Source organism: Plasmodium berghei (genome assembly GCF_900002375.2).
Source record: "Plasmodium berghei ANKA genome assembly, chromosome: 5".
In the NCBI taxonomy this organism is placed as follows: Eukaryota; Apicomplexa; class Aconoidasida; order Haemosporida; family Plasmodiidae; genus Plasmodium; species Plasmodium berghei.
Genome location: NC_036163.2, coordinates 159,169 through 182,025, shown reverse-complemented (window position 1 = coordinate 182,025; position 22,857 = coordinate 159,169). Strand labels below are relative to the sequence as shown.

Sequence of the window (22,857 nt, the reverse complement as noted above, 5' to 3'; positions counted from 1 at the left end):
AACGAACTAACTTGCGCCATACAGCTAGCTGTTTGTAAGTAGCGCATACTATATTAACAAGGGATATTTTTTAAGTCATAAATATTATGTACTTTTAAGGTTGGGGAAAGGGAATAAAATAAATCAGAAAAAATAAAAGAAACAAATTAAAGGTTACAAAAGGTAACTAAAATAATAAAAAAAAAGAAAAAAGAGAAGGATTAGCTAAAGCACAATGTCGTTTATTTATAGGAAAGCTGCACAAATGTTGATGCAATGCTCAAAAGGAGATGGAATAAAGGATGTTCTGTTTAAGAAAGAAGATAAATCCATAAAAAAAGTAAATATTGATGATTATGTGTATTACTAAGTTATTTTTATACTACATTATATGAACATGTATCCAAATATATCAATCTATTTTACAATATTCTTATATGTTTATATATACATATCACCTTTATGCGTTTTCAGATATATTTTATTGTGCATAAATCGCTAGAAGATTTGGATATATTTAACAAAATTTACAATACTCATTTGTCAAAAATCTGCAAAAACAAATATCTTGGAATTATTCTATTATGTGTGTTAATACAAAGAAAAAAAATCGACGGAGGAGGGGAATTAAAAAGAGAGATTTTAAAAAAAGAAAAAGATATATTCCAACTTTATAATAACTTAAAAAATAATGATAATAATGTTAAAATAAATATATTGACAAAATATTTTATAATATACTTGAATGATAATCCAAATATAGTAAATGAAATAAAAACATTGCTACCTATAGAAAATGATGAGGATATTGAAAATTTGTATAAAATATGTACAAGCAAGGTAAAAAAATTAATAGATAGTACATATTATAAAAATAATAAAATAAGAATATTAGATAAATCATCAGGTTTAGTTGTTAAATCGGGGAATATAAAAAAGGGAATGACAGTTGTTGATATATGTTCATCTCCTGGAAGTAAAGCAATTCTTAGTTTATTCAATTTAAAAAAAAAAGGATATTTAATATGTATAGAAAAAAGTAAAACACGATGTTATACATTAATTAAAGAAATCCTAAAAAATAATGAATATACTGGTTACTATACTAATGAAAATATGAACGAGACAGATAAAATAAATATCGATAAAAAGGATTTATTTATAAATAGTGAATATAATATATATTATATTAAACATAAAAACAATGAATTAATTATAAAAATATATAATTGTGATTTTTTAAAATTAACTTATAAAAATTTTCAAGAAATTGGCATTGTAGATGTTGTGTTCATAGATCCTTCATGTTCATCGAGTGGAATGCCCGATTTTGTTCACAAGGAAAATATGCGCAATGTATTTTTGCAAACTAAAGAGATTGAAAATAATAAAAAGGAGACAAGTATAGATGATAAAAATAAAAAAAATGGAGATGATGAAACATATAGTAATTATGATATCTATTCTGATATATCAGAGGAAAGAATTCCAAAAGTTCCAAACACACTTATAGATAAAATAAATAATTTATCAAACTTTCAAAAAGATATATTAAATCATGCATTGATAACTATAAAGACAGCTAAAACATTTGTTTATTCTACTTGCTCTTTTTTTGAAGAAGAAAATGAACAAGTCATAAAAAGTGTGCTCGAAAAAAATATGGGGTTTTATGTAGAAAATGCTGGAATAGATAAATTTCTTTTTAAAAACGGTAAATATGAATTTTCTGATAAATGTGTCAGAACATTCCCTAATCGAGATAAATGTCGTGGCATATTCATATGTAAATTATGTAGAAAAGAGGAATAAAAAATTTCACTTATTTTTGTCAACTTTTTAAAATTTTTCACTGTTTTAAATATATATATGAAAAGATTGTATATATCGATGGAGGTGAATAATGTCAAATAAAATGACAAACTAATAAATACAATATATCATTCAATTTTTTGTTACTATTTTGGTGTATATAAATATTTTATAGGTAGCAAGTTGAAATAAATAATATAAAAGCGAAATATAATTATGAAAAAAAAAAAAAAAAATTATTAGTGGTTAGATGGGTTCCAATTCGGGAATATCAAATTCAGTATAGTTCGATTTGAGTTTTTCAATTTGTTTATCAAATTTTGCAATTTCATCAGATCTTGGTTGATATATATCATTAGATGCATTCCATAATGTTAAGTACCCATTTGAATCTGCAGCAATTAGTTTTTTCCCATCATGTGACCACGCAATTTTATTAACTGCATTTACATTAAGAATTGTTTCAAAATAATAATTTTCAATATCGTTCGAAATATTCCATAATTGTATTTTAGAATTACTAGTACATGTTGCAAATATACCTGGATGGGCAGGATTCCATTTAACATCCATTATGTAATCATCAAATCCATCAAATGTAAATAAAATATTTTCTGGATTTTTTATACTGAGCAATTTACAACTCCAATCAACTGATGAAGTTAATATAAGATCATTATTGTCTTCCATACCTTCAATAAATGGATGAAATTGGATTGAAGTTAATGGTCCATTATGTATATTATATGATTCTGTAATTCCAGTTTTATTTCCATGTATTTGTGCTTGAAATATCGAACCATCTTCTGTTCCACCATATAATGTATTTATTTCTCCTTCTTGAAATGAAAAACATGAACATGATATTTCTTTATTTATTTTTTTTAAATCAACTATATCGGATGGATATGTAAGCATATTCAATGACCAATTACACAACCTTCCATCTGTATCAACACTTATTAAATTATGAGAATTTTGTGTTCCTATAATTTCTGCACAATATATAGGATGCAAATGCCCTTGTGAAGATAAAATTGTTTTATGTATAGATTTTTTTTGATTTATTCTTATATCCCATAATAATATATTACCTGTATATGTACCACCAATAACTATATATGGATTAAACTTATTAAATAAGCATGTACATACAGGGGATTGAGATATAAGTGTATATTCTGGTCGATTAGTCATTAAACTATTCCAGACTAATACATATCCATCAGGATCGTTATATGTACTTGTTTCAGATGCACCATAAGAAGCTAAAAATAATTCACTGTATATATTACATGTTTTTATATCTGTTATTGGTCTATTATTAGTATATGTTTTACAATAATAATTATTTATAAGTTTTAATTTTTCCCAATTTTCTGAATCTTTAGATTGATTTTTAAATTTATTTGTATCAAAATTAAGTGTAGCATTAAACATTTCTTGTTCACCTATATATCTTTCTATTATTTTTGAACACTTTTCAATAAATTGATTAAAACTTTTACTTTTTATTATATTATTTTGTATGTTTTGTTCTATTTTTTTACTTTTTTTTTCTTCTTTATTTTTTTCATTTTCAATTTTATTATCACTTATTTTTTCTTTTTCTGTTAGTTTAATTTGACATCCTCTTGTTTTTTCATATAAACTTTTTATATTTCTTTTCATATTATTTTTTGTATCTAAATTATTTTCATCTTTCTCAAATATTATATCGACTTGAACTGATTTATCAAAATTTTTTATCATTTTTTTTTCAATGTGTATACATTTTTCTTCGTTCATTTTATTAATTTTAAAATTAAAATTTTTTACAGATGCTTTTTTTTTAAAAAGAAAAGATTTATCTACATATTCTTCAATAGACCTTGGTTTTACATGAAACATATCTGATTTGGCATTTCGATTAATTCTATGAGTTTCGATATATTTAATGTTACTATTATCTTTTATTTGATCCTTCAAATTTATTTCATCGTCATCTTGTTCTTTTTCTAATTCATCAATAAATTTTTTTACCATTTCATCAGGGTCTGGAATTTCTTCAACATTTGTCATTTTATTATCATTTAATATTCCATTTTCATTAAACTTTTTTAATTCTTCTAAATATATTTTTTTTTTTTCTAATTCTATCCTTTGCTCATTTAGCTTGTTTTGTAATCTTATTCTTTCTTCTTCATCAATTGGTTTCAGTATATCATACTCCACATCACTATCCATTTTGATTTTGTCTAAATTGGATGCACTAATTGTCTATTTATATGTATGTATATTTGGAATATATTTCAGCAGATATTTTCGTTTTTTTAACTCCTTATTATTTTATTCTTTCAATTATATAACATGTAATAATGAACATATAGAGAGACATGAGCTCCTTTTCTGATTTTTTCTATGCAAATATATTTAAGGTTAATTTTTTTGATTTTTTTCTATGTGTACAGTTATTCTCATAAATTGAAGCTACTTTTTGTAAATGTAGTTAATTGCACACAAGGGAAAGTTGTATATACATGTATACATATATACATAGATACATACATGTACACATTTATGTTTAAAAGGAAACAAAAAAAATGTTTTCGTACATCCTAGGTTTATCCATCCATTTATTCTATTTATTTTATCTATTTTGGTATGTTTATTTGTTTTAAAAATTTTTTTTTTCATTATCCATGAAAAATAACATTTTGTTCTCAGATTTGAATGTGTAGAATTATTCGTGAAAATTTTACATAAGTCTAATGCTACAATAAAAAAAACAAAAAATATATATTTATCTTCCCTTAAAAAATAATAATAGTCTTTTTATTTTTTGAGGGATATTTTTAATAAAAATAATAAATTTTTTAAATGAAAAAGTAATTTACTATATATGTAAAAAATTAAAAATAGCTGTATACGAGAATAATTAGGAAAATTCACAAATATTTTTCCTGTAAATATAGAAATATATGAACTAGTTGAAATATATCATTTTATTTTTTTAATCAAAGAATTTTTATTTCTTTAAAATTGTGTATTTAGGAGAGTTTATTTTTATGTTTATTACAAACTGTAAGACTATTAGATGGATATACAATTTATGAAGTGTGTAAATTATTTTTCAAAACATTTGGTAATTATAATGAAGTTTTTTAAATAATTTTTGTTCATTTTTCAAAATAATATTTATAATAGCATGCTTATACATGTCAATGTGCTATTTATTCTCTTTTTTAAATATGATGATAGTCTAATTGATAAAATTTCTACAAGGGGTGCTACATTTTTTATAAACTTTTATGAACAAAAATAAAGAATACAGCATTATGTTATTTATCCTGACATGTACATACACTTAAATTGTTAGAAACATATATATACCAACAATTTATTGTTCAGGTATTTCGTTAAAAATATTTAATCTTCTTTTAGGGATTTTCTTAATAATTTTATCACGTATGCATTAGTGTATATTATAGTCATTTGTCTTTTTGATATTTTCGATGTATTATTTGTAGGTTTGTCATTATTTATTTTATATATTCTATATATTTTTTATATCTGTTTATTTTTGTGTGTGTTAATCGAGATATCTACAGCTTTTATCTTTTGTTTAGAAAAAAAAAATTAGCTAGCTAACTTTTTTTTTGTTACATTTTACTTGTTTTTACCTTGCATTGTCATAATTTATATGAACACCAAGTGGTTATACATATATAATTTTTTAAAATGTCATTAAAAGATAGTTATTTGGTCAATGATTTAAATTTGGAGAATCCAAATAAAATGAATATTATTAGCAAATCTTATGAAAAATGTAATATTGACGTGAACAAAGAGTTTAATTGCAAAATGGATACCCTCATAGAATTTGCCGATAACGCAAAAAATACAAGTACCATTAAATTTTTTATATTTATGCATACACACATAGAAACGTTGCACATATATATATATATTTTTTTTTTCATAAGTTTGCTTTATACAATCGCAGAACAAGACAAAAAATAAGGAAGTCGAAAACGAGTACCTTTTTTTAAAAAAAGTGGGAGATGTTTGTAAAAAGAGTTGTGACTATTATTTTGATACAAATGTGAATTTTCATGAGTCATGTGAAAATTTTAATGTTCTTTTTAAATTATTTCATAATTCTCTAGTAAATATAAAAAATAAAAATGAGGAAGCAGATGAAATTGGGAAGGTTTTAAAAAGCATAGAAGAAAAAGAATATTCAGAAATGAAGGAAAATGAAGAAAAAAATGTAGAACTAAAAGGAGAATTGAAAACAATCGAAAATAATATCCATTTTATGAACAATGAATCTGTTAGCATATCTAATAAAATAAAAGAAATAGATTATCAAATTAATCAGCATAAAGAAGCATTGGAATCATTTCAGATTTTGACCCATTTAAATTCTGAAAAAATTATAATTTTACAAAACGATTACAAAATGTTGTGTAATGAAAAGGAAAGAATAATAAATGAGATAAGCGAAGCTACATTGAGCATTTCCGCTTCTCGGGAAAATTTATCCAATCAAACAAACGAGATGGTTAGTTTGTGTGTCGTTGCTTGTGTGATATTTATATGACGTTGTCTATTTATACAATGCGCATATGCATACAGGGCAAACAAGTTGCCGCTGTTTAATTTCTGTCTGATTTCTGACATATTTTTTCCAATTTTATACTTTTTCTTTAGGAAAGTAATAAAAAGGGACTTTTACGAACCGAAAAGGAATTGAAGTGTCAATTGGAGAATTTGATGGTCAAGAAAAATGATATGTTTTCAGAAAATTTCAGATTGGAATCTCAAAATAAATTTTTAGAAAATCAAATATCTTCACAGGAATATTATTTAAATGTGATAAATTTTGGATTACAGGGGACAATAAAGAGAAGAACAGAACTAGAGGATTCATTAGTTGATTCAAAAAAAAAAATCGAAAATGTAACACAAATAATAGAAAAAACAAAAGATGATAAAGAAGAAGAAGAAAAAAAATTAATAGATTTAGAAAATAATTTAATAGAATTAGAAAAAAAATATTTATTAAAAGAAGAAGAGGTTCTAAAGACCATAAGTGAAGAAAATATTTTAAAGGGTAAAATAGAAGATGAAAAAAAAAAAATTAATCAAAATATTGTGAACGATTTTATAAAGGAAAAAGATTTCCTAGATGAAGAAATAAATAATTATAAAAATGAAATTAATAAATTAGTATTAAATGAAAAAAGAAAAATGAAAGGAAATATATTAAACGAAATACATTGTATAGATGATGTAGACATCTCTAAAATTGACGATCAAGAAAAATGTTCAATTAAAATAAACGGAGTTTATGATACGAATGAAATTATTGTAAATAAATTAGGATTGATTCTTGAAAATTTAAGAAAAAATATTATAAATGAACAAGAATCTATATGGAAAATAGAACGAACAGTTCAACATACAACTATGCAAATAAACGAATTACAAGGGAAAATAAATGACAAAGAAAAGGAGAAAGATGAAATGGATAATATAATTCAATTAAAAAATAATGAATTAATAAGTATTCAAGATAAAAAAAAGGAATATGAACACAATTTATTAGTTATAAGCAAAGGAACTAAAGAATTAGAAGAAAATTATAATAAACAATATAATAATACAATTAATATAAAAAATAAATTAAAAGAAAAAGAAAAAAACATGGAAATAAAGATTGCGGAATTGAATAAAGAATATGATGAAAAAACAAAAAATTTATATAATTCTAAAAATAATCAAATTGATATTAATTCTACTGAAAAAAAAAAAATGAAAGAAGATGTAGACATGTATTCAAAAAATATAATATCTGAATATGAATTAAAAAAAGTAGAATTTGAAAAAAATGAAAGAATAAAATATGCTGATCAATATAAAGAATTGGATATTGAATTAAAAAAAGAGGAAAATTTATTAAATTATTATAAAGAATTGTTAGAAAAACAAGAATATAAAGCTTTAGAAAATACTAGTATTGAAATTGAAAAATATGACCAAATAAAAGGAAGTGATGGTGTAAATAATATAATGACAAAACATGGTAATAATTCTAAAATAATAGATAATAGAAATATGCATCAAAAAAATGATGCTTATATAAATAAGTATAAATTGTACAATATGCCTGATCAATATAAATTTGGTTATTTTGATGCAACATCACCTAATGTTGTCAGAAAAAGTATGAAACTTCCTACCCGTTCAGTAAAATCCCCTCATATAGCTAGATTATTAGAAAAAATAAAAAGTCGAAAAGAATGTCAAACGCTAGTTGGAACGAAAAAAGCTCCGATTAATCAGGTCACTAGTAATGCATATAGAAGAAGTAGAAGTAGTATTGGAAATTCGAACAATAAAAAAGTAAGCAACAATACAAACATTTCGAATTTGGAAGTTCAAAGGAATGGAAATACTAATGGGCGTAATAGAGCGAGCAGTGGAAATAGAAATAGTAATAGTAACTCGTTTGATTTGTTTCAACATTTGTAATAACTGAATATTTATGTAAAATTCGATTAAATGGATAAATCCAAATCTGTAAAAAATAAAAATATTTTCAATTATTATATTTTTTAGTATGTGTACAATTTTGTTAGCCTTTCGTGTCTATCTATATTTTCTATTCAATATTTTGATATTATTTAATTTTTTATTCCAATTTATGTCTTTTTTTTTGTTAATATGCGACTAAGTATAAAAATATGTATACTAAATGCGCATTTTGGATTAATTATTTTCCCCTAGCATGTATATGCATATTATAAGTACATATATTTTCGTATACTATGTATATTTTTATATATTCATGTACTTTACATAACAAATAAATTTCAATTCTACATCAATAATACGCATAGCGCGATTTAATTAAATAAATGATAAGTTGAAAATAATTACAAGATGGATACGAAATCTTGCAATAAAGCATGGCTAGAAAAGTAAATTTCGAGTTTTGAAACAATACAAATGTTCTAGTATTATAAAACATGAAAAGACGCATCGCGTGCATTTTCACCTTTACGTAGAATATATTATGTCAATACTCTATTTATTTTTATTATGCCATTTTTGCGTATAAATTACCTACAAAAAAATGCATAAAAAACTATTGCTTGTTCATAAAAAATTGAAAAAATAGAAATATTTTTTTTTTTTTTTGCACACACAAGCCATATTATATAGGGAAGAACTTCGTTTAATGATACTTTAGGAAATGGATAAAATGAATACATAAAAAATGTATAATTTTGTATAAAAATAATTACCTCTGTACGTGTATATATTATATATATGGTACGTATAGGAAGGTATTTTGTTTTACCTTTTTCGGCGTTACATAAGTTTAGTTAAAATTAGAGCTTGTTATGTTTTGTATAATTTTGCAAGTTGAATAAATAAGAAAAGGAAATATTTAAAATTTTCGTAAAAAAGGAGAATTGGCACAATTAATTGATAAGACAAAAACAAAATGGTAAAAAAAAAAATAATAATAATAAAAGGTCATGATATTTTCCATTAATATGCGAAAAATTGCATTTTTTTAAAATTAGGAAAACGAAAATTGAGTTTTCAAGTTAAAATTAATGGGAAAGTAAATACGATATAGCTTATTTAAATATATGCATATTTCTAGTTTTTTTTTTATGTAACAATAATAACTGTTTTATACAAAATGAGTTTTATATTCTATAAAATAAGGAATATCCATGTACATGTTTTTTTCATATATACATTCATTTATTTTATTTTAGAGTGAATCTGAAGAAATATTAAATAGAATTAAAAGCTATAGAGGGGTTTTAGGAGTTCTAGTAGTTAATAATGAAGGATTAATAATAAAAAGCACTTTTGATCAGCAACAATCTGATTTACATGCATCTTTACTTACTCAGTTATCAACAAAAGCAAAAGATATTATAAGGGAACTCGACCCTCAGGTTTGACTTCCCCCCCTCAAAAAAAAAAAAAAAATTAAAGTATTTAAATGGAAAATAGATATATATGTCCCTTATTTTATTTCGTTTCATTTTTGTATTTATTCAGAACGATATAAGCTTTTTGAGGCTTCGATCAAAGAAGCATGAAATAATGATAGCACCAGACAAGGATTACACCTTAATTGTTGTTCAGAATCCATATGCTGATAGGGATAAAAATTAAATACGAGTATTCATAAATTTGAATTTATTTACAACTATATTTTTTTTAAAATGGTTTTATATTTGTTTGCTGAACTCAATAGGTTTTTAAACATGTACATATATGTATTTGTATATTTCCTTCATACATATTCACCTTTTAAAATTTATTATATTTTTTATGTAGAATACTTGAGTTGTAGACAATATTGGGGAAATGTATTGGAATGTTTGTAAAAACAAAATATAAAGTTTTAAAATAAATGAATCTATAAACATAGACAGACTTAGGATTCATAAATAATGAAGATGATAGAAAGTTTACTATTTACTATATTGTACAGAAAATAATAAATAAAAAAAATTATTTAATATGTTTGATTATCCACAAGTTTTATATTTTAATGCTATACTTATAATTGGATAGTTATATTTATTCATTATTTTCAATTACAGACTTTAAAATAAAAATAAGAAAAAGATAACAACTGCTATGCCCCAATATGCCCCAATTATTTTATTTCCTTGCTTATTTATCTTTTCGTTCTTTATTTATCTTTTCTTTCTTTCTTTCTTTCTTTCTTTCTTTATTTATTTATTTATTTATTTATATATATTTTCTTTCTTTATTTTTTATTTTTAATATATTTCTAACTTTGTGATAAAATTGTTATGTACATATAAAAAAAAATCAAATAATTTATTTCGTTTCAAAAATATTTATTCTGTTAATGTGAAAAAAAAAAAATTACAATTTGATATGAACTATATATGAAATGATCAAAGGGAAATTAAAAAAAAACTATTTACTACATAAATAAAAATATAGAATATAAAACAAATATCTCTATATTTTATATACATATAATACTCCCAAAAATAGTAAATATAAATATAAAAATAATAATTTATAAAACAGAACGAAAATATATGACCTGACATTTTTTATTGGTATCAAAATAGTATGTATGCATGTATAAAATGAATATATGGTTAATTAATAGTGAATTTAAATTTATCAAAGTATAGAATTTATTAAAACTATTTATCCATCTTTATTATTTAAACCGATTAATGTAAAAAACGAGAAAGTGGATAAAAACATATAGAAAAGTAGACGCAATATCAACAATAGAAACATAAACAACATATAAATATAGATATGGAGAAAAATATAATTTATGAGAATCCGAAAAAAGATGAAAACTGTGATAAAAATAAAGACAGTAATAATGGCGAGGATGTTATAAAACAGGACAATTTAAAGGATGCCATTGAAATTCATGGAAAAAAAATAAACGATTTAAAACGTATCAAAAAAAGGAAAAATAAGAAAAATAAAAATAAGAAAAGTAAAAATAATGAAAGTAAAAATAATGAAAGTAAAAATAATGAAAGTAAAAATCATGAAAGCAAAAATGTAGGAAAAAACAAGGGAAATGGAAAAGGCGAACAAATTAATTCCATAGTTAATTTTTTGAAAAAAAACGAAGCAGAGCGTGTTCAAAAAGAGGGTATTAAAAAAAAATATATATAACTTGGAAAATGAATAACACAATAAAGTGTTAAATATTCATACTTTTATTTTTATAAACATGTAGACATTAAAGAAGTGGGGGAAAAAAAAAAAAATTCATCTTTGGAAACTAATCCACAAAAAAAAGAAAAAGCGAAAGCAAAAAAGAATGATAATACAGACATTGAAGGTAAAAAATTGTTTATTTTATTTTTACATTTTTTCTTATAAATATGGCAAAACAATATTATACATATATTTTTTTAGAGCAAAATGATCGAACAGTATTCGTGGGCAACATACCTTTAAATGATGTAAGCAATTTGAAGTTGCTAAAAATATTAGGAATTAACAAATCATTAGTTGAATCGGTATAATATATTTTACACATATTAATTTTCAATCTTTTTGTTTTGTGAATATTTCCTTTCATAAGTATATAAATGTCTAATTTTTTTTTTTTATTTTTTATTTTAGATAAGATTTAGATCATTGCCTTTGGAAGAAAAATATGCAAATAAAAAGAAACTTGGAATAATGTTAAAAAAATTTACGGTATAATAATAAGAAAAATGGATTTACATATTTATATATAGAATATATTTGACTAAATAATAATTTATATATTTTTTACAAATTAGGATGTAAAGGACAACAAAAATGCATTAATACGAATGAAAAGGAAAGAGGATATTTCCTTACTTTTGGATAAAAATGTAATTTTTTAATTTAAAACAAAAAGGGTAATGAAAAGTTTGTTATATATTAATTGCACCAAATTCATACTATTTATTTATTTTTTTTTTTTTTAGGGAACTGTATATAATGGACATGTTTTACGAATAAATAAATGTGGTGATCAAAACTATTTTAGTAGAAAAAAATCAGTATGTCTTAAAAATTTAGATAGGAGTTTAAGCGAAAAGGATTTGTATGAATTATTTAAGGACATTGATGAAATAAAAGGTAGATATGCGAAGCATGCGTACGAAAGCTCGCTTTGTGCATTTTTACATATTTCATATATCATGTACACTGATAAGAAGTGCTTCTAACATTTTTCGGTTACTCATTTAGGTGTTCGTATATTAAGAGATGTAGAAAATAGTCAATCAAGGGTAAGAATGAAAAAAAGTGAAATATAAAATAATTTTTATGTTTGAATTTTTCTTAAAAAAATAGCTATACAAGATATAGAAAAACAAACTCATTTTTATATTTTGATTATTCACTATTTATAGGGTGTTGCTTTCATATTATTTAAGAACAGAGCTTCTGTTAAAACGGCTATAAAAATGTTTAATGGAAAAGAAATAAAAGTAAGTGTCTGCTTTATTTAAAATACAATTATGTAAATTGTATATAAAGTTCATTTTATCTTATTATGCATATTTCACAAGTTTAACTTTTTTTTTTTTTTCTTAGGATAGAGTTATTACTGTTGAAAAACTATTAAAGGAAAAAGAAAATGATAAAAATTGTTAGTAAAAAAAAAAAATTAAAATATACATGCATATTTTTCTTCATTGAATTAGCCAATGAGTGTGATGGTACATGTTTGTAAAAATATGCACATATATAAAGTATATTCATATTTCATTTCTTTTTCTTTTTATTAATTTTTGACTTATTTTAGACAAATCAAAGAATGATTTTAAAAAAAGCGAGGCAAAAAATTTTAAAAATTTTAAACAAAAAAATCAAAACCGTTTTAAACAGCCCCCAAAATAATGGAAGTGTTAAAATTGCATATAATGTGAAGAGGAAATATTAAAATTATTTTTTTCTATTCTTATGTTTTCATTTTATATAGTTACACACTTTATTCAAACTTGTTGTTGTTTAATTTTTTTATTTTAAAAATTTTTAATTTATATCTTCTTATCGCTTATTTACATAATATATTGGAAGGAATAAACATAATTAAATTTTTTTTTTAAAGTTAAAATTTTCTTTTTTAATTTGTTCCCAAAACATATTCGAATTAAATATATGATAAAGCATAAATATATGCATATTGCATATATATATAATATATGCAGACAATCATAAAAAAACTTTGAAATAGTAATAATACTATCATTACTATTTTTCCAAAGAATATTTACATATAAATAAAACCTAATGTTTCAAAAATATATTAAGTTATTCGAATATATAAATTTAATAAATAATTCTAAAATAAAAAAAATATATATTAGTATACCATTTATTTACACTAAAAAGAAACAACTTCCGTACCCCCTATGAAATATATGGGTAATAATATAAACACATCGGAAATATGCATTATTATATTGTTAATTATATTTATTAATAGTGTATTATATTTTCTTTTTAATTAAATTTTTTTTTTTCTTCAATATTTACAGATTTACCCTGATTTATAAGTAAAAAAACATGTTGCAAATATATAGCATGCGAATTTTTTATTTTATTTTTTAAATAATGTTGATATTTTATTAGCACATGCCAAATATAATATAATGTGTATATTTTATAAATTGAATATTTCATAAATTAATATATTGCATATTTTATGAATGAAATACCTGCATTTTTATATGTATTATTTAAATACACATATTTGTAAAAAAAATATATAAACAATATTTTTCCCAGTACTTGACCCAGGATTTGTATATATAAATGTATATAGGGGGATTATATAAATATATGTAGATTTTATTTTTTATTTTATTATTTTTTTTGTTGTATTATAGTATTTTATTCATAATGAAAACTATTGTTTTCTTTTCTTAACTTATTTGTATTTAAAATTTTATATTAATTTTTTGTATGTTTTAAGCGATAACTGGGTGGATGTGCATATATGCATACGTGTAATAAGAATTAAACAAATAACAGTAAAAATAAAACCATAAATTTAATTACTGTATTAATATCATTTAGTGTAACATTATTTGGCACATAAATTATAATTCTATATAAAAAAGGTGCTATAATAGTATGGTGCCGTATTTATTTAAATTGCTATTTTCAGAAGAATACTAAATATTTGAAAGTGTATAATAAGTCGTATGAACAAAATAGAACAAGAATAAAATCGACAAAATTTTAGAAAAATAAAAAATTTGAATACGCAAAAGTGGGCATATATATTTTTATGCAACTATTACACACATAAATCTTAAGAATCGCAAAAAATATCATTGACTTAATTTATTAATACAGTTAAATATCATATAGAAAAGTCATAGAAGATTCAAAATTATTTTTTTTTTTTTTCATAATAAGTTAGCTATATAGCCATTTTTATTAAGACATAAAATATGAACAAATATGAGCAAATAAATGAGACATAAAGTGAAGAATCAAATAAAATTTCAAAGAGTATATTACAATTAATATGTTTTATTTTCTTAAAGGATAGTATGTGTGCGTATAGAAAAATATTATCCATATTTTTGATAATTAACTTGATATTGTTTGGAAAATTTCGAAAAAAATGATTTATTCTTTGTAATTTTATGGCTATATTATATACCTCAATTTTTTGAAATATTTTCAATTTTCTTCCAATTATTTACTTGCATATTTGCACACACACGCATTTATCCTAATGCTTGTGCATAGCTAATCTTAAACAATCTTTTAATTATTTGCATTTGTCTTGTTAATTTGTTTACTATTTATTTTTTTGCTAATTTATTTTTTTTTTGAAAATGCCATCATTAAAAGAAGAAATCCCCTTTGAAAGTAGAGTTGCAGAAACTCATAAAATTCGAGCAAAATATCCAAATAGAATTCCAGTGGTGTGTGAAAAAGCGCATAGATCAAATTTACCCGAAATTGAAAAAAAAAAATTTCTTGTCCCTATGAATATGTTAGTGGGTGAATTTAAATTTGTTTTGCATCAACATATAAATCAAAGTGCATATGGAAACAATATGAAATTATTTAGAGAAAAAACTATATATTTATTTGTCAATAATATTATTCCAAAAACAGGATTATTAATGCAAGAATTATATGAAATGTATAAAGATGAGGATGGATATTTGTATCTTGAGTACAGTTGTGAAAGTTGTTTTGGATAAAAATAAAAAGTGGTAACTTTTTTTATACAGATAAAAAATTGTATACAAATATTAATACCATTTAAAAAATTTTGTTTAATAAACATTTTTATATAACTCTATATGTAGATGATAGAATAAAATTAAATACAAGTATATGCTATATAAAGAGAGATATTCAAAAAAAAAATTGTAAATATATTAAGTTAAATTATATTTATTGTAGATAAAATTTTGTATACCGATATAATAAAACAGTCATATATTTGATTCATAGTGCTATGGGTTTGACTAGAATATATATTTAATCAAGGAATTATTATTCATACTATATTTTTATATCATTAAGGGATAGAAAATGAATATATAGAATTATAGGACATTTGTAGGTTTTATTATTTTCCATTTTATGTATGCACACAAATATATGTGTATATGTATTTTATTTATTTTTAAACTTTTAGTTACAAACAATACTTATATACTTTTTGATGTGTAAAAGGTGTGACTCTTTTCACGCACATATATAGTTATTTATTATTAAAGAATCGAGAGTGAATTAACTTATATTTTGGCGTATATATATGCGCATGCATATGCTTATACTTTTTAATAATGCTTATATTTTATTTTTATTAAAACTTATTTAATATTATGTCTATATATGTGATGCGTGAATTATATCGCATATTTCTATTCCTTTCTTTTTATGAATATGCAAAATTTTTATTGTATTTTCTTTTATGTGGATATTTTCATGATCGCTTATGTTTATTTTTTGTCTTCACCGCATTGTAAATATATACACATATGCACATATATATATGTATGTTTGTGTGTGAATATATGTTTTATATTTTTTGTTTTTTTTTGAAGTTTGAATTAACTTTTAAAATTGTTATTTTACTATAAAACTAAAGCAACGAAAATGTTGCTTTTTTTATCAAGTTGGGAAAAAATGGTATTTTGATAATTTCCCAAAATATTAATACCATTTTGTTTATTCTCATTTAATATTTTTTATGACTCGTTAATAATATTGAAAGAAAAACTAAAGTTTGTGAAAACATGTTAAGGAAGTGAATGATTTGGAATGTTCAATTTTTAGCAATTTGGGGATAGTGAATTTCATTTAAATCACCATTGATATGCTTTTATGCATTTAATATGTCTATATTTTGTTTCATAAAAACACAGATACTTGTAAATTCCCTTTCCTATAAATACCAAATCATAGTATTATACAATGGTCTGGGATTACTACTACTAATATTATTATTTTTTTTTTTAAATTATTTATTTTTATAAAAATAAAAATTATTATTAACATTTTAAAGGTTTACAGAAAACATATGGTAAATTAATATATTCATCATATTGCAAAGGATATAAAGAATGAGGAAAACATAAATGGAAATACAAACTGTGAAATTTTATTTATGTTTAATCCGCTAATATAAATATGTTACAACATTATTTTAATTTTGTTATTTTATTGTTTTATTATATTGTTGTTTTATATATTTTATCTCTTTAGTTATTTTCGCTGTTTGGCTATTTGGCTGTTTGGCTGTTTGGCTGTTTTTCGTAGCTTTATTTCACCGTTATATATTTAAGTAAAATTTGTAGCGACCCTTATGCATATTCCGAACTGAAGCTGTATAGTTATCAAAAATTTTTTATTATAAATAGAAATTTAAGAACCGTCATGTAAATATAAAGGGAATAAAAGAAAGGGAATGATATTTGTTGAAAATGCTTCGTTAATCGAAGTATAGAATAAATTAACACAAATAATATATATGATGAATAAAAAACCTTGAGGAAAGATTGAAAGTATAAAATAATGAAAAAATAAGAAATAAATATAAAAAAAATGTAGATATATAAAAACTTATTTCAGTTAATGTTTTTCTCCTTAACACTATTATACGCCATTTGGTGGATATCATTTGTTATAAATAAAAAAATAACATTTTACCAAAATGCAAAAAAAATAAATTGTCAGTATTATATAAAAAATTATATATGGAAAAATGGGTTTGATGATAAAAATAAAATTAGAAAAAAAATATTAAAACATAATAGGGAAAAAGAATTTGAGAATAAAATTTATGATACACATCCTAATTCCCATAATAATAGTAATGTATGTAGAAATGAATATTATAAAGGTTATATAGAAAAGATATATAACGATTTAAATAATTTGGATACAAAAAATGATATAATTAATTATATTATTAATGTAGGAAATAAAAATTGTAAAGATTATTATATACCCATAGATAAAACAAAATTTACTAGTAAAAATATATTCAATTATACAAAAAAACAAAAATTTTATATTAATGAACTTGGAGACAATTCTAAATATGTGTATATAAATAAATGTAATTCGAATGTTTATTTGGGTGTAAATATAGAGCGGTGTTGTTTTAAAAATGAAGAAATAGAATCAATATGTCAAGGCATACCAAACAAAATATGCAAACTGAAATGTTCGGAAATATTATTGTCTAATAGTGAAGAAATAAATGAAAAAACAAAAATTTTAGAATTATTAAAAATGAACGATATTAGTGGAATAAAAAAAATTATGAAAAAAGAAAGTTTGGTAAAAGATGAAAAAATAAAATATTATATTACAATTGATGGGTGTAGTGATAATATAGTATTGAATAGTTTTATTTATATATTATTAAAAGGAATAAATAAATTAGATTTGCATTTTTTTTTGAATATAGATTTTAAAAAAATAGCTAATGATTTTAAAAATATGTTTGAAATACATTTCAATACAGAGCATATTGTAAATCATATTTACAAACGGATTTGTAAATTTTTTTTAAAAATAAATAAGACAGAAAATTTGAAAAAAGAAGAAAATACAAATATTAACCAAACTACTAGATATAGTCATACTATGAACAAATTAAAAAAAAAAAATATACCATCAAATTTTGATATAAATAAATATAAAAAAAAATTATATTTTAATAAAGATATGAAAATATATTGTTATCCAAAAGTAGCACATATGCTTAGTGGGGGAATAGATTCATTAATGGCTCTAATTTTGTTAGAAAAAAAAAAGTTTTATATTGATAATTTTTATTTTAATTTCACATATTATAATTGTAGTAAAAATGATTTAAAATATGTAAAAAATATATGCAAAAATCGAAATAATTTGCATATTATTAATATAAATAAGGAATATTATGAAAATGTTTTTTTGCCAATGCTTCGAAGTTATTCAAAAGGGCAAGTTCCAAACCCAGATATTGTTTGTAATAAAAAAATAAAATATAATTTTTTTTTAAAAACAATTAAATCAATGTCTAAATTAAAAGGAAAAAAATATAATTATTCGTACATTTCAACTGGGCATTACGCAATGATATCTACAAATAATCCACAAAATTGCAATAACATTTTTAATAATAATTTTCCGTATATTAAAGGAAAAATGGAAAATAAAGATAAAAAAAAAAAAGAGAGATGTAAATTAATTGTTAGTAGTGATTTGAAAAAAGATCAAACATTTTTTTTATCGTCTTTTTCAGAAAAACAATTATCAAAATTTTTATTTCCGCTAAGTTTATATAATAAAAATTATATTAGAATGTTCATGAAAAAAAATAATATTACCAATTACAATCCTAATGAAACTAAAGGATTATGTTTGTATGGAAATGTAGATATGCATTCTTTGTTGAAATTATATTTTAAAACTAAAGAGTATGATGGTGCTGAAATAGATGGGATCGAGAAAAATGAAGCGCCCCAAAATGATGGAAAAAAAAGTGATGAAAAAAATGTATATAATAATTTGGGGAACTTATCAAACAGCAAACGGGTGGATCATGGAAATGGAGCAAAGAAGGGAAGTGGGAAATTGAATATGGAAGTTTTGAGTGTGGATTTATATAGATTTAAAAAAAATGATATAAAAAATTTTAATTTAAATTATGTAAATTATATTATAGATATAGACGATGAAATAGTTATGGAAAAAAACTCAGATATTCATTTGTACACTATAGGGCAAAACAAACATATAACAACATATATACATGATCTATATATAAAGAGGTTTCAAAATAAAAAAAATGAAAAAAACATATTTTCTTCATGTCAATGGACAGTAGTTTATAAAAAAATATTGCCAAAAGAGGCACATAAAAATGGAGAAAAAAAAATTATAGAGAATTTTATTTATGTTACAAAAAATTATTCTGACAATAAATTTGCTATTTTAAAAAAAAAATGTAAATTAAAAAACATAAAATGGATTGAAAAATGTGATAATGATGATATTCCAATTTATTTAAAAAAAAAAAAAAATAAAGATGGAAAGATAAAAAATAGTGTAATAATATTTGTGAAAATACGAAACAATGAAAAAATAAAAAAAGCAAACTTGATATTTAATAAAAATAATAATGAAGGGTATTTAGAATTAGAAAATACAGACATAGGCTTATCTCCAGGCCAAATTATTACTTTTTATTTGCCATTTATTGTAAAAAAAAAAAGTCAAACTCAATATATTTATAACATTGATAAGTATTTACAATTTCCTATATATTATCATTGTATTGGAAATGCAAAAATAACAAATCAATATCTTAACATTGGGATATATAAAAGGATAATGGAAATTCATAAAAAAAATAATCTCACATCCTTTTAAACTTAATTGAAAAAAAATATGTGTAACATATGAATTCGTTAAAGATAATTTTCAATATATGGAATTAGACCTCCCCCCCTCTTTAGGATTTTTTATTTTTCATGTATTTTTTTCTTCCTTTTTATGTGCACATTTAATGGGGAATAAACTGGTTTGTTATTTTAATTTTCATGCATATTCAATAAAGGTTTTATTTTTAATTTTTTTTGTTTACTATTATGAAAATATTTAAAAGTATATAATAAATCTGTGCAAATATGGGCAAATAGGGTTGTACTTATTTTAAGCTTATATAATTATATTTCGTTGTGTTTGGATATTATATAATTATTTGCCTTTGAATGTTTATGTTTTTTTTCGATTTTTTTAATATTTTGTTGATAAATTGTGAAAACCTGATTAAAAAAAAATTATAAAAAATAATATAAATTTTCTTGGAAATTAATCCAATTTATATCATATATTTTACTGTGTATTTGACAAAGGATACGTTGCATATGTTATTTAAGAGTGTATTGATATATGATATAAAAATATGTGTTAATTTTCTTAAAAAATAGTTTTCAACTATTATGTAAATAAATTAATTTATTGGAAAATTTTCAAAAAAATAACTATTAAGAAATAATACTAAAATAGGAACTACTTGTTGATATGAGCTGTTACAAATAAGTGTGTGGATATATCAAAAAATAAAAAAAAATAAAAACAAAAAAATAGCAAAATAGCATTATATAAGGTGTGAATGTATATAGTATGAATAAACTATTATAGTGGGAAAAATAAAGGGGAAATAATATGAATAAAATACGAAATAAAAGGTACAGAGAAAAAAACATAATGGATAATGATTTTCTTAATCAATGTGAAAAAAAGGGGTTACAAAAATTAACTTCAAAAGAAATAAATGATGAAATAGAAACAAATTCAACAAATGAATTAAAACATTTAGAAAGTTATGGAAATATTGAGGATGAAGAATATAGCCATGAATATTTTACTAGCCAAAATACCGAAACAGACAAAAAACATATTGAAAATGAAAGTGTTTATGAAAATTGGCAAGGAGAAATAGAAAAAGGAGGAAACATCATTTTTAACGATATAACTATAAATAAGACAGATAAAAAAGGTAATATAAATAAACATAATAAAAATGATGAAAGTGAAAAAAATAAAGATTGTGAAATTCCCGAAAATATTTTAAATAATACAAATAAATATGATATAGTTAAACCTGAAAAAAAAATAAGAAAATGTATAAATAATATTGATGATAAAGAAAATGAAAATTGTAGTTATACAAGGAAAGAAAAAGTAATAAAAAATGTGGAAAATATTTTGAAAAATAGTGAAAAATATATAGGAACAGATAATGTAACTCTTAATAAAAAAAATACCATTAAATTAAGTGTTAATGGATTAAAAAATTGTGTAAAAATAAATAATATGAAAGAAAATTGTGTGAACATAATTAAAAATGATAACCACGTTTGCTCTAACAGTTCTTCACTTCCTATTATTATATTTGGCATTTCTGAAACGTTAGAAAAAATTATGACAATCGATAAAAGTAATGATATAAATAAAATAAAGATGATCGAGATTGTACAGGATTTAAATATACTTATGAAATCTTATTATAACATAATAATAAAATGTGATTCGAGTTTAACCTTAACAGTTAATAAAATAAATGTGTTATATAAGAATTATAAAAATATAGAAAACAACATATATGAAGCATTATATAAAAAAAGAAACTCAAAAGTATTGGAAATTTTAAATGATAAAAAAATTAAAGAAATAGATATTAACCATGTAAATAAAAAAATAAAAAATGAATATCAACAAATTAATATATTTAATTCAACAATGTATAGTTCAGATATTACTAATCCATCAATTAATTCATTTATAGATAATTGTATTAATATTGAGAATAAGACATTGAATCCAAATATCTTAAAAAATGAAAATAGTTTTAGTGATTTTATGATGGATACAAATAAGTTAGAACATACAAGTGAAGATAAACATAATTCTGATGTAAAAAATGAATTAAGTTTCGAAAATATTGATGGAATCTCTATTTTAAGTAAAGAGAATAGAGATAGAAAGAATCAAATAATTAACAATAGTGTTGAAAAAATAGATAAATTGGAAAAAAACAAATGTAATGATTTAAAAATATTTTCGAGTATTAATTCAAAGTCTACAACTATGTCAAGTTATAAAGACAGTGATAATATCGATCAAATTGGAATCGAAAATATTATAATTAAAGATAGTATCCTAAATAAATCCAAGATACATAACAAACTTAAAAGGATGGTAAATAAAAGAGAATATATTTTGAAAAAATTGGAGAAATTAAATTCGCTATTTTTTTTTATATTTAATCATAAAGGAAATATAATAAATTATTTACATAAAGAAATAAATTCTTGTATTTTAGAATTTGATAAAACATATAAATTATATATACCCAGTTAAAAGCGCCTTATTAAAAAGGTCAAACATTTCCGCATGCTCATTTTTGTGAAACACATGTATATAATTGCATGCTTGTGAATTGTTAAAAATGTGCATATCTTATTTTTTTTGTTTTATGTTTATGTTCATTTTACATGCATATTCAAT

General features: G+C 21.8%; 8 protein-coding genes across 8 annotated transcripts; 7 read left to right on the top strand and 1 right to left on the bottom strand.

Annotated features, from left to right (window-relative positions):
* Window positions 1–214: 214 nt before the first annotated feature.
* Window positions 215–1,791, top strand: PBANKA_0504600 (rRNA (cytosine-C(5))-methyltransferase, putative; the record flags this gene model as incomplete). Its single annotated transcript, XM_034568281.1, has 2 exons — window positions 215–319; window positions 454–1,791. The coding sequence occupies 2 exons, from the start codon at window positions 215–217 to the stop codon at window positions 1,789–1,791; spliced, it is 1,443 nt and encodes a 480-aa protein (XP_034420287.1).
* Window positions 1,792–2,037: 246 nt separating this feature from the next.
* On the bottom strand, window positions 2,038–4,017 carry PBANKA_0504500 (cytoplasmic dynein intermediate chain, putative; the record flags this gene model as incomplete). The annotated part of the gene is made up of 1 exon (XM_034568280.1): window positions 2,038–4,017. One exon carries the CDS (start codon window positions 4,015–4,017, stop codon window positions 2,038–2,040), a length of 1,980 nt encoding a protein of 659 aa, XP_034420286.1.
* Window positions 4,018–5,511: 1,494 nt separating this feature from the next.
* On the top strand, window positions 5,512–8,310 carry PBANKA_0504400 (conserved Plasmodium protein, unknown function; the record flags this gene model as incomplete). The annotated part of the gene is made up of 3 exons (XM_034568279.1): window positions 5,512–5,677; window positions 5,757–6,337; window positions 6,487–8,310. The coding sequence occupies 3 exons, from the start codon at window positions 5,512–5,514 to the stop codon at window positions 8,308–8,310; spliced, it is 2,571 nt and encodes an 856-aa protein (XP_034420285.1).
* Window positions 8,311–9,289: 979 nt separating this feature from the next.
* PBANKA_0504300 (flagellar outer arm dynein-associated protein, putative) lies at window positions 9,290–9,981 on the top strand (the record flags this gene model as incomplete). Its single annotated transcript, XM_034568278.1, has 3 exons — window positions 9,290–9,292; window positions 9,573–9,758; window positions 9,865–9,981. The coding sequence occupies 3 exons, from the start codon at window positions 9,290–9,292 to the stop codon at window positions 9,979–9,981; spliced, it is 306 nt and encodes a 101-aa protein (XP_034420284.1).
* Window positions 9,982–11,121: 1,140 nt separating this feature from the next.
* PBANKA_0504200 (RNA-binding protein 34, putative) lies at window positions 11,122–13,206 on the top strand (the record flags this gene model as incomplete). The annotated part of the gene is made up of 10 exons (XM_034568277.1): window positions 11,122–11,473; window positions 11,561–11,665; window positions 11,743–11,846; window positions 11,953–12,030; window positions 12,117–12,191; window positions 12,288–12,441; window positions 12,553–12,593; window positions 12,717–12,794; window positions 12,901–12,955; window positions 13,112–13,206. 10 exons carry the CDS (start codon window positions 11,122–11,124, stop codon window positions 13,204–13,206), a joined length of 1,137 nt encoding a protein of 378 aa, XP_034420283.1.
* Window positions 13,207–15,161: 1,955 nt separating this feature from the next.
* PBANKA_0504100 (autophagy-related protein 8) lies at window positions 15,162–15,536 on the top strand (the record flags this gene model as incomplete). The annotated part of the gene is made up of 1 exon (XM_034568276.1): window positions 15,162–15,536. The coding sequence occupies one exon, from the start codon at window positions 15,162–15,164 to the stop codon at window positions 15,534–15,536; it is 375 nt and encodes a 124-aa protein (XP_034420282.1).
* A 1,885-nt stretch (window positions 15,537–17,421) lies between these two features.
* Window positions 17,422–20,214, top strand: PBANKA_0504000 (tRNA methyltransferase, putative; the record flags this gene model as incomplete). The annotated part of the gene is made up of 1 exon (XM_034568275.1): window positions 17,422–20,214. One exon carries the CDS (start codon window positions 17,422–17,424, stop codon window positions 20,212–20,214), a length of 2,793 nt encoding a protein of 930 aa, XP_034420281.1.
* A 798-nt stretch (window positions 20,215–21,012) lies between these two features.
* On the top strand, window positions 21,013–22,710 carry PBANKA_0503900 (conserved Plasmodium protein, unknown function; the record flags this gene model as incomplete). Its single annotated transcript, XM_034568274.1, has 1 exon — window positions 21,013–22,710. The coding sequence occupies one exon, from the start codon at window positions 21,013–21,015 to the stop codon at window positions 22,708–22,710; it is 1,698 nt and encodes a 565-aa protein (XP_034420280.1).
* Between the last annotated feature and the right edge of the window lie 147 nt (window positions 22,711–22,857).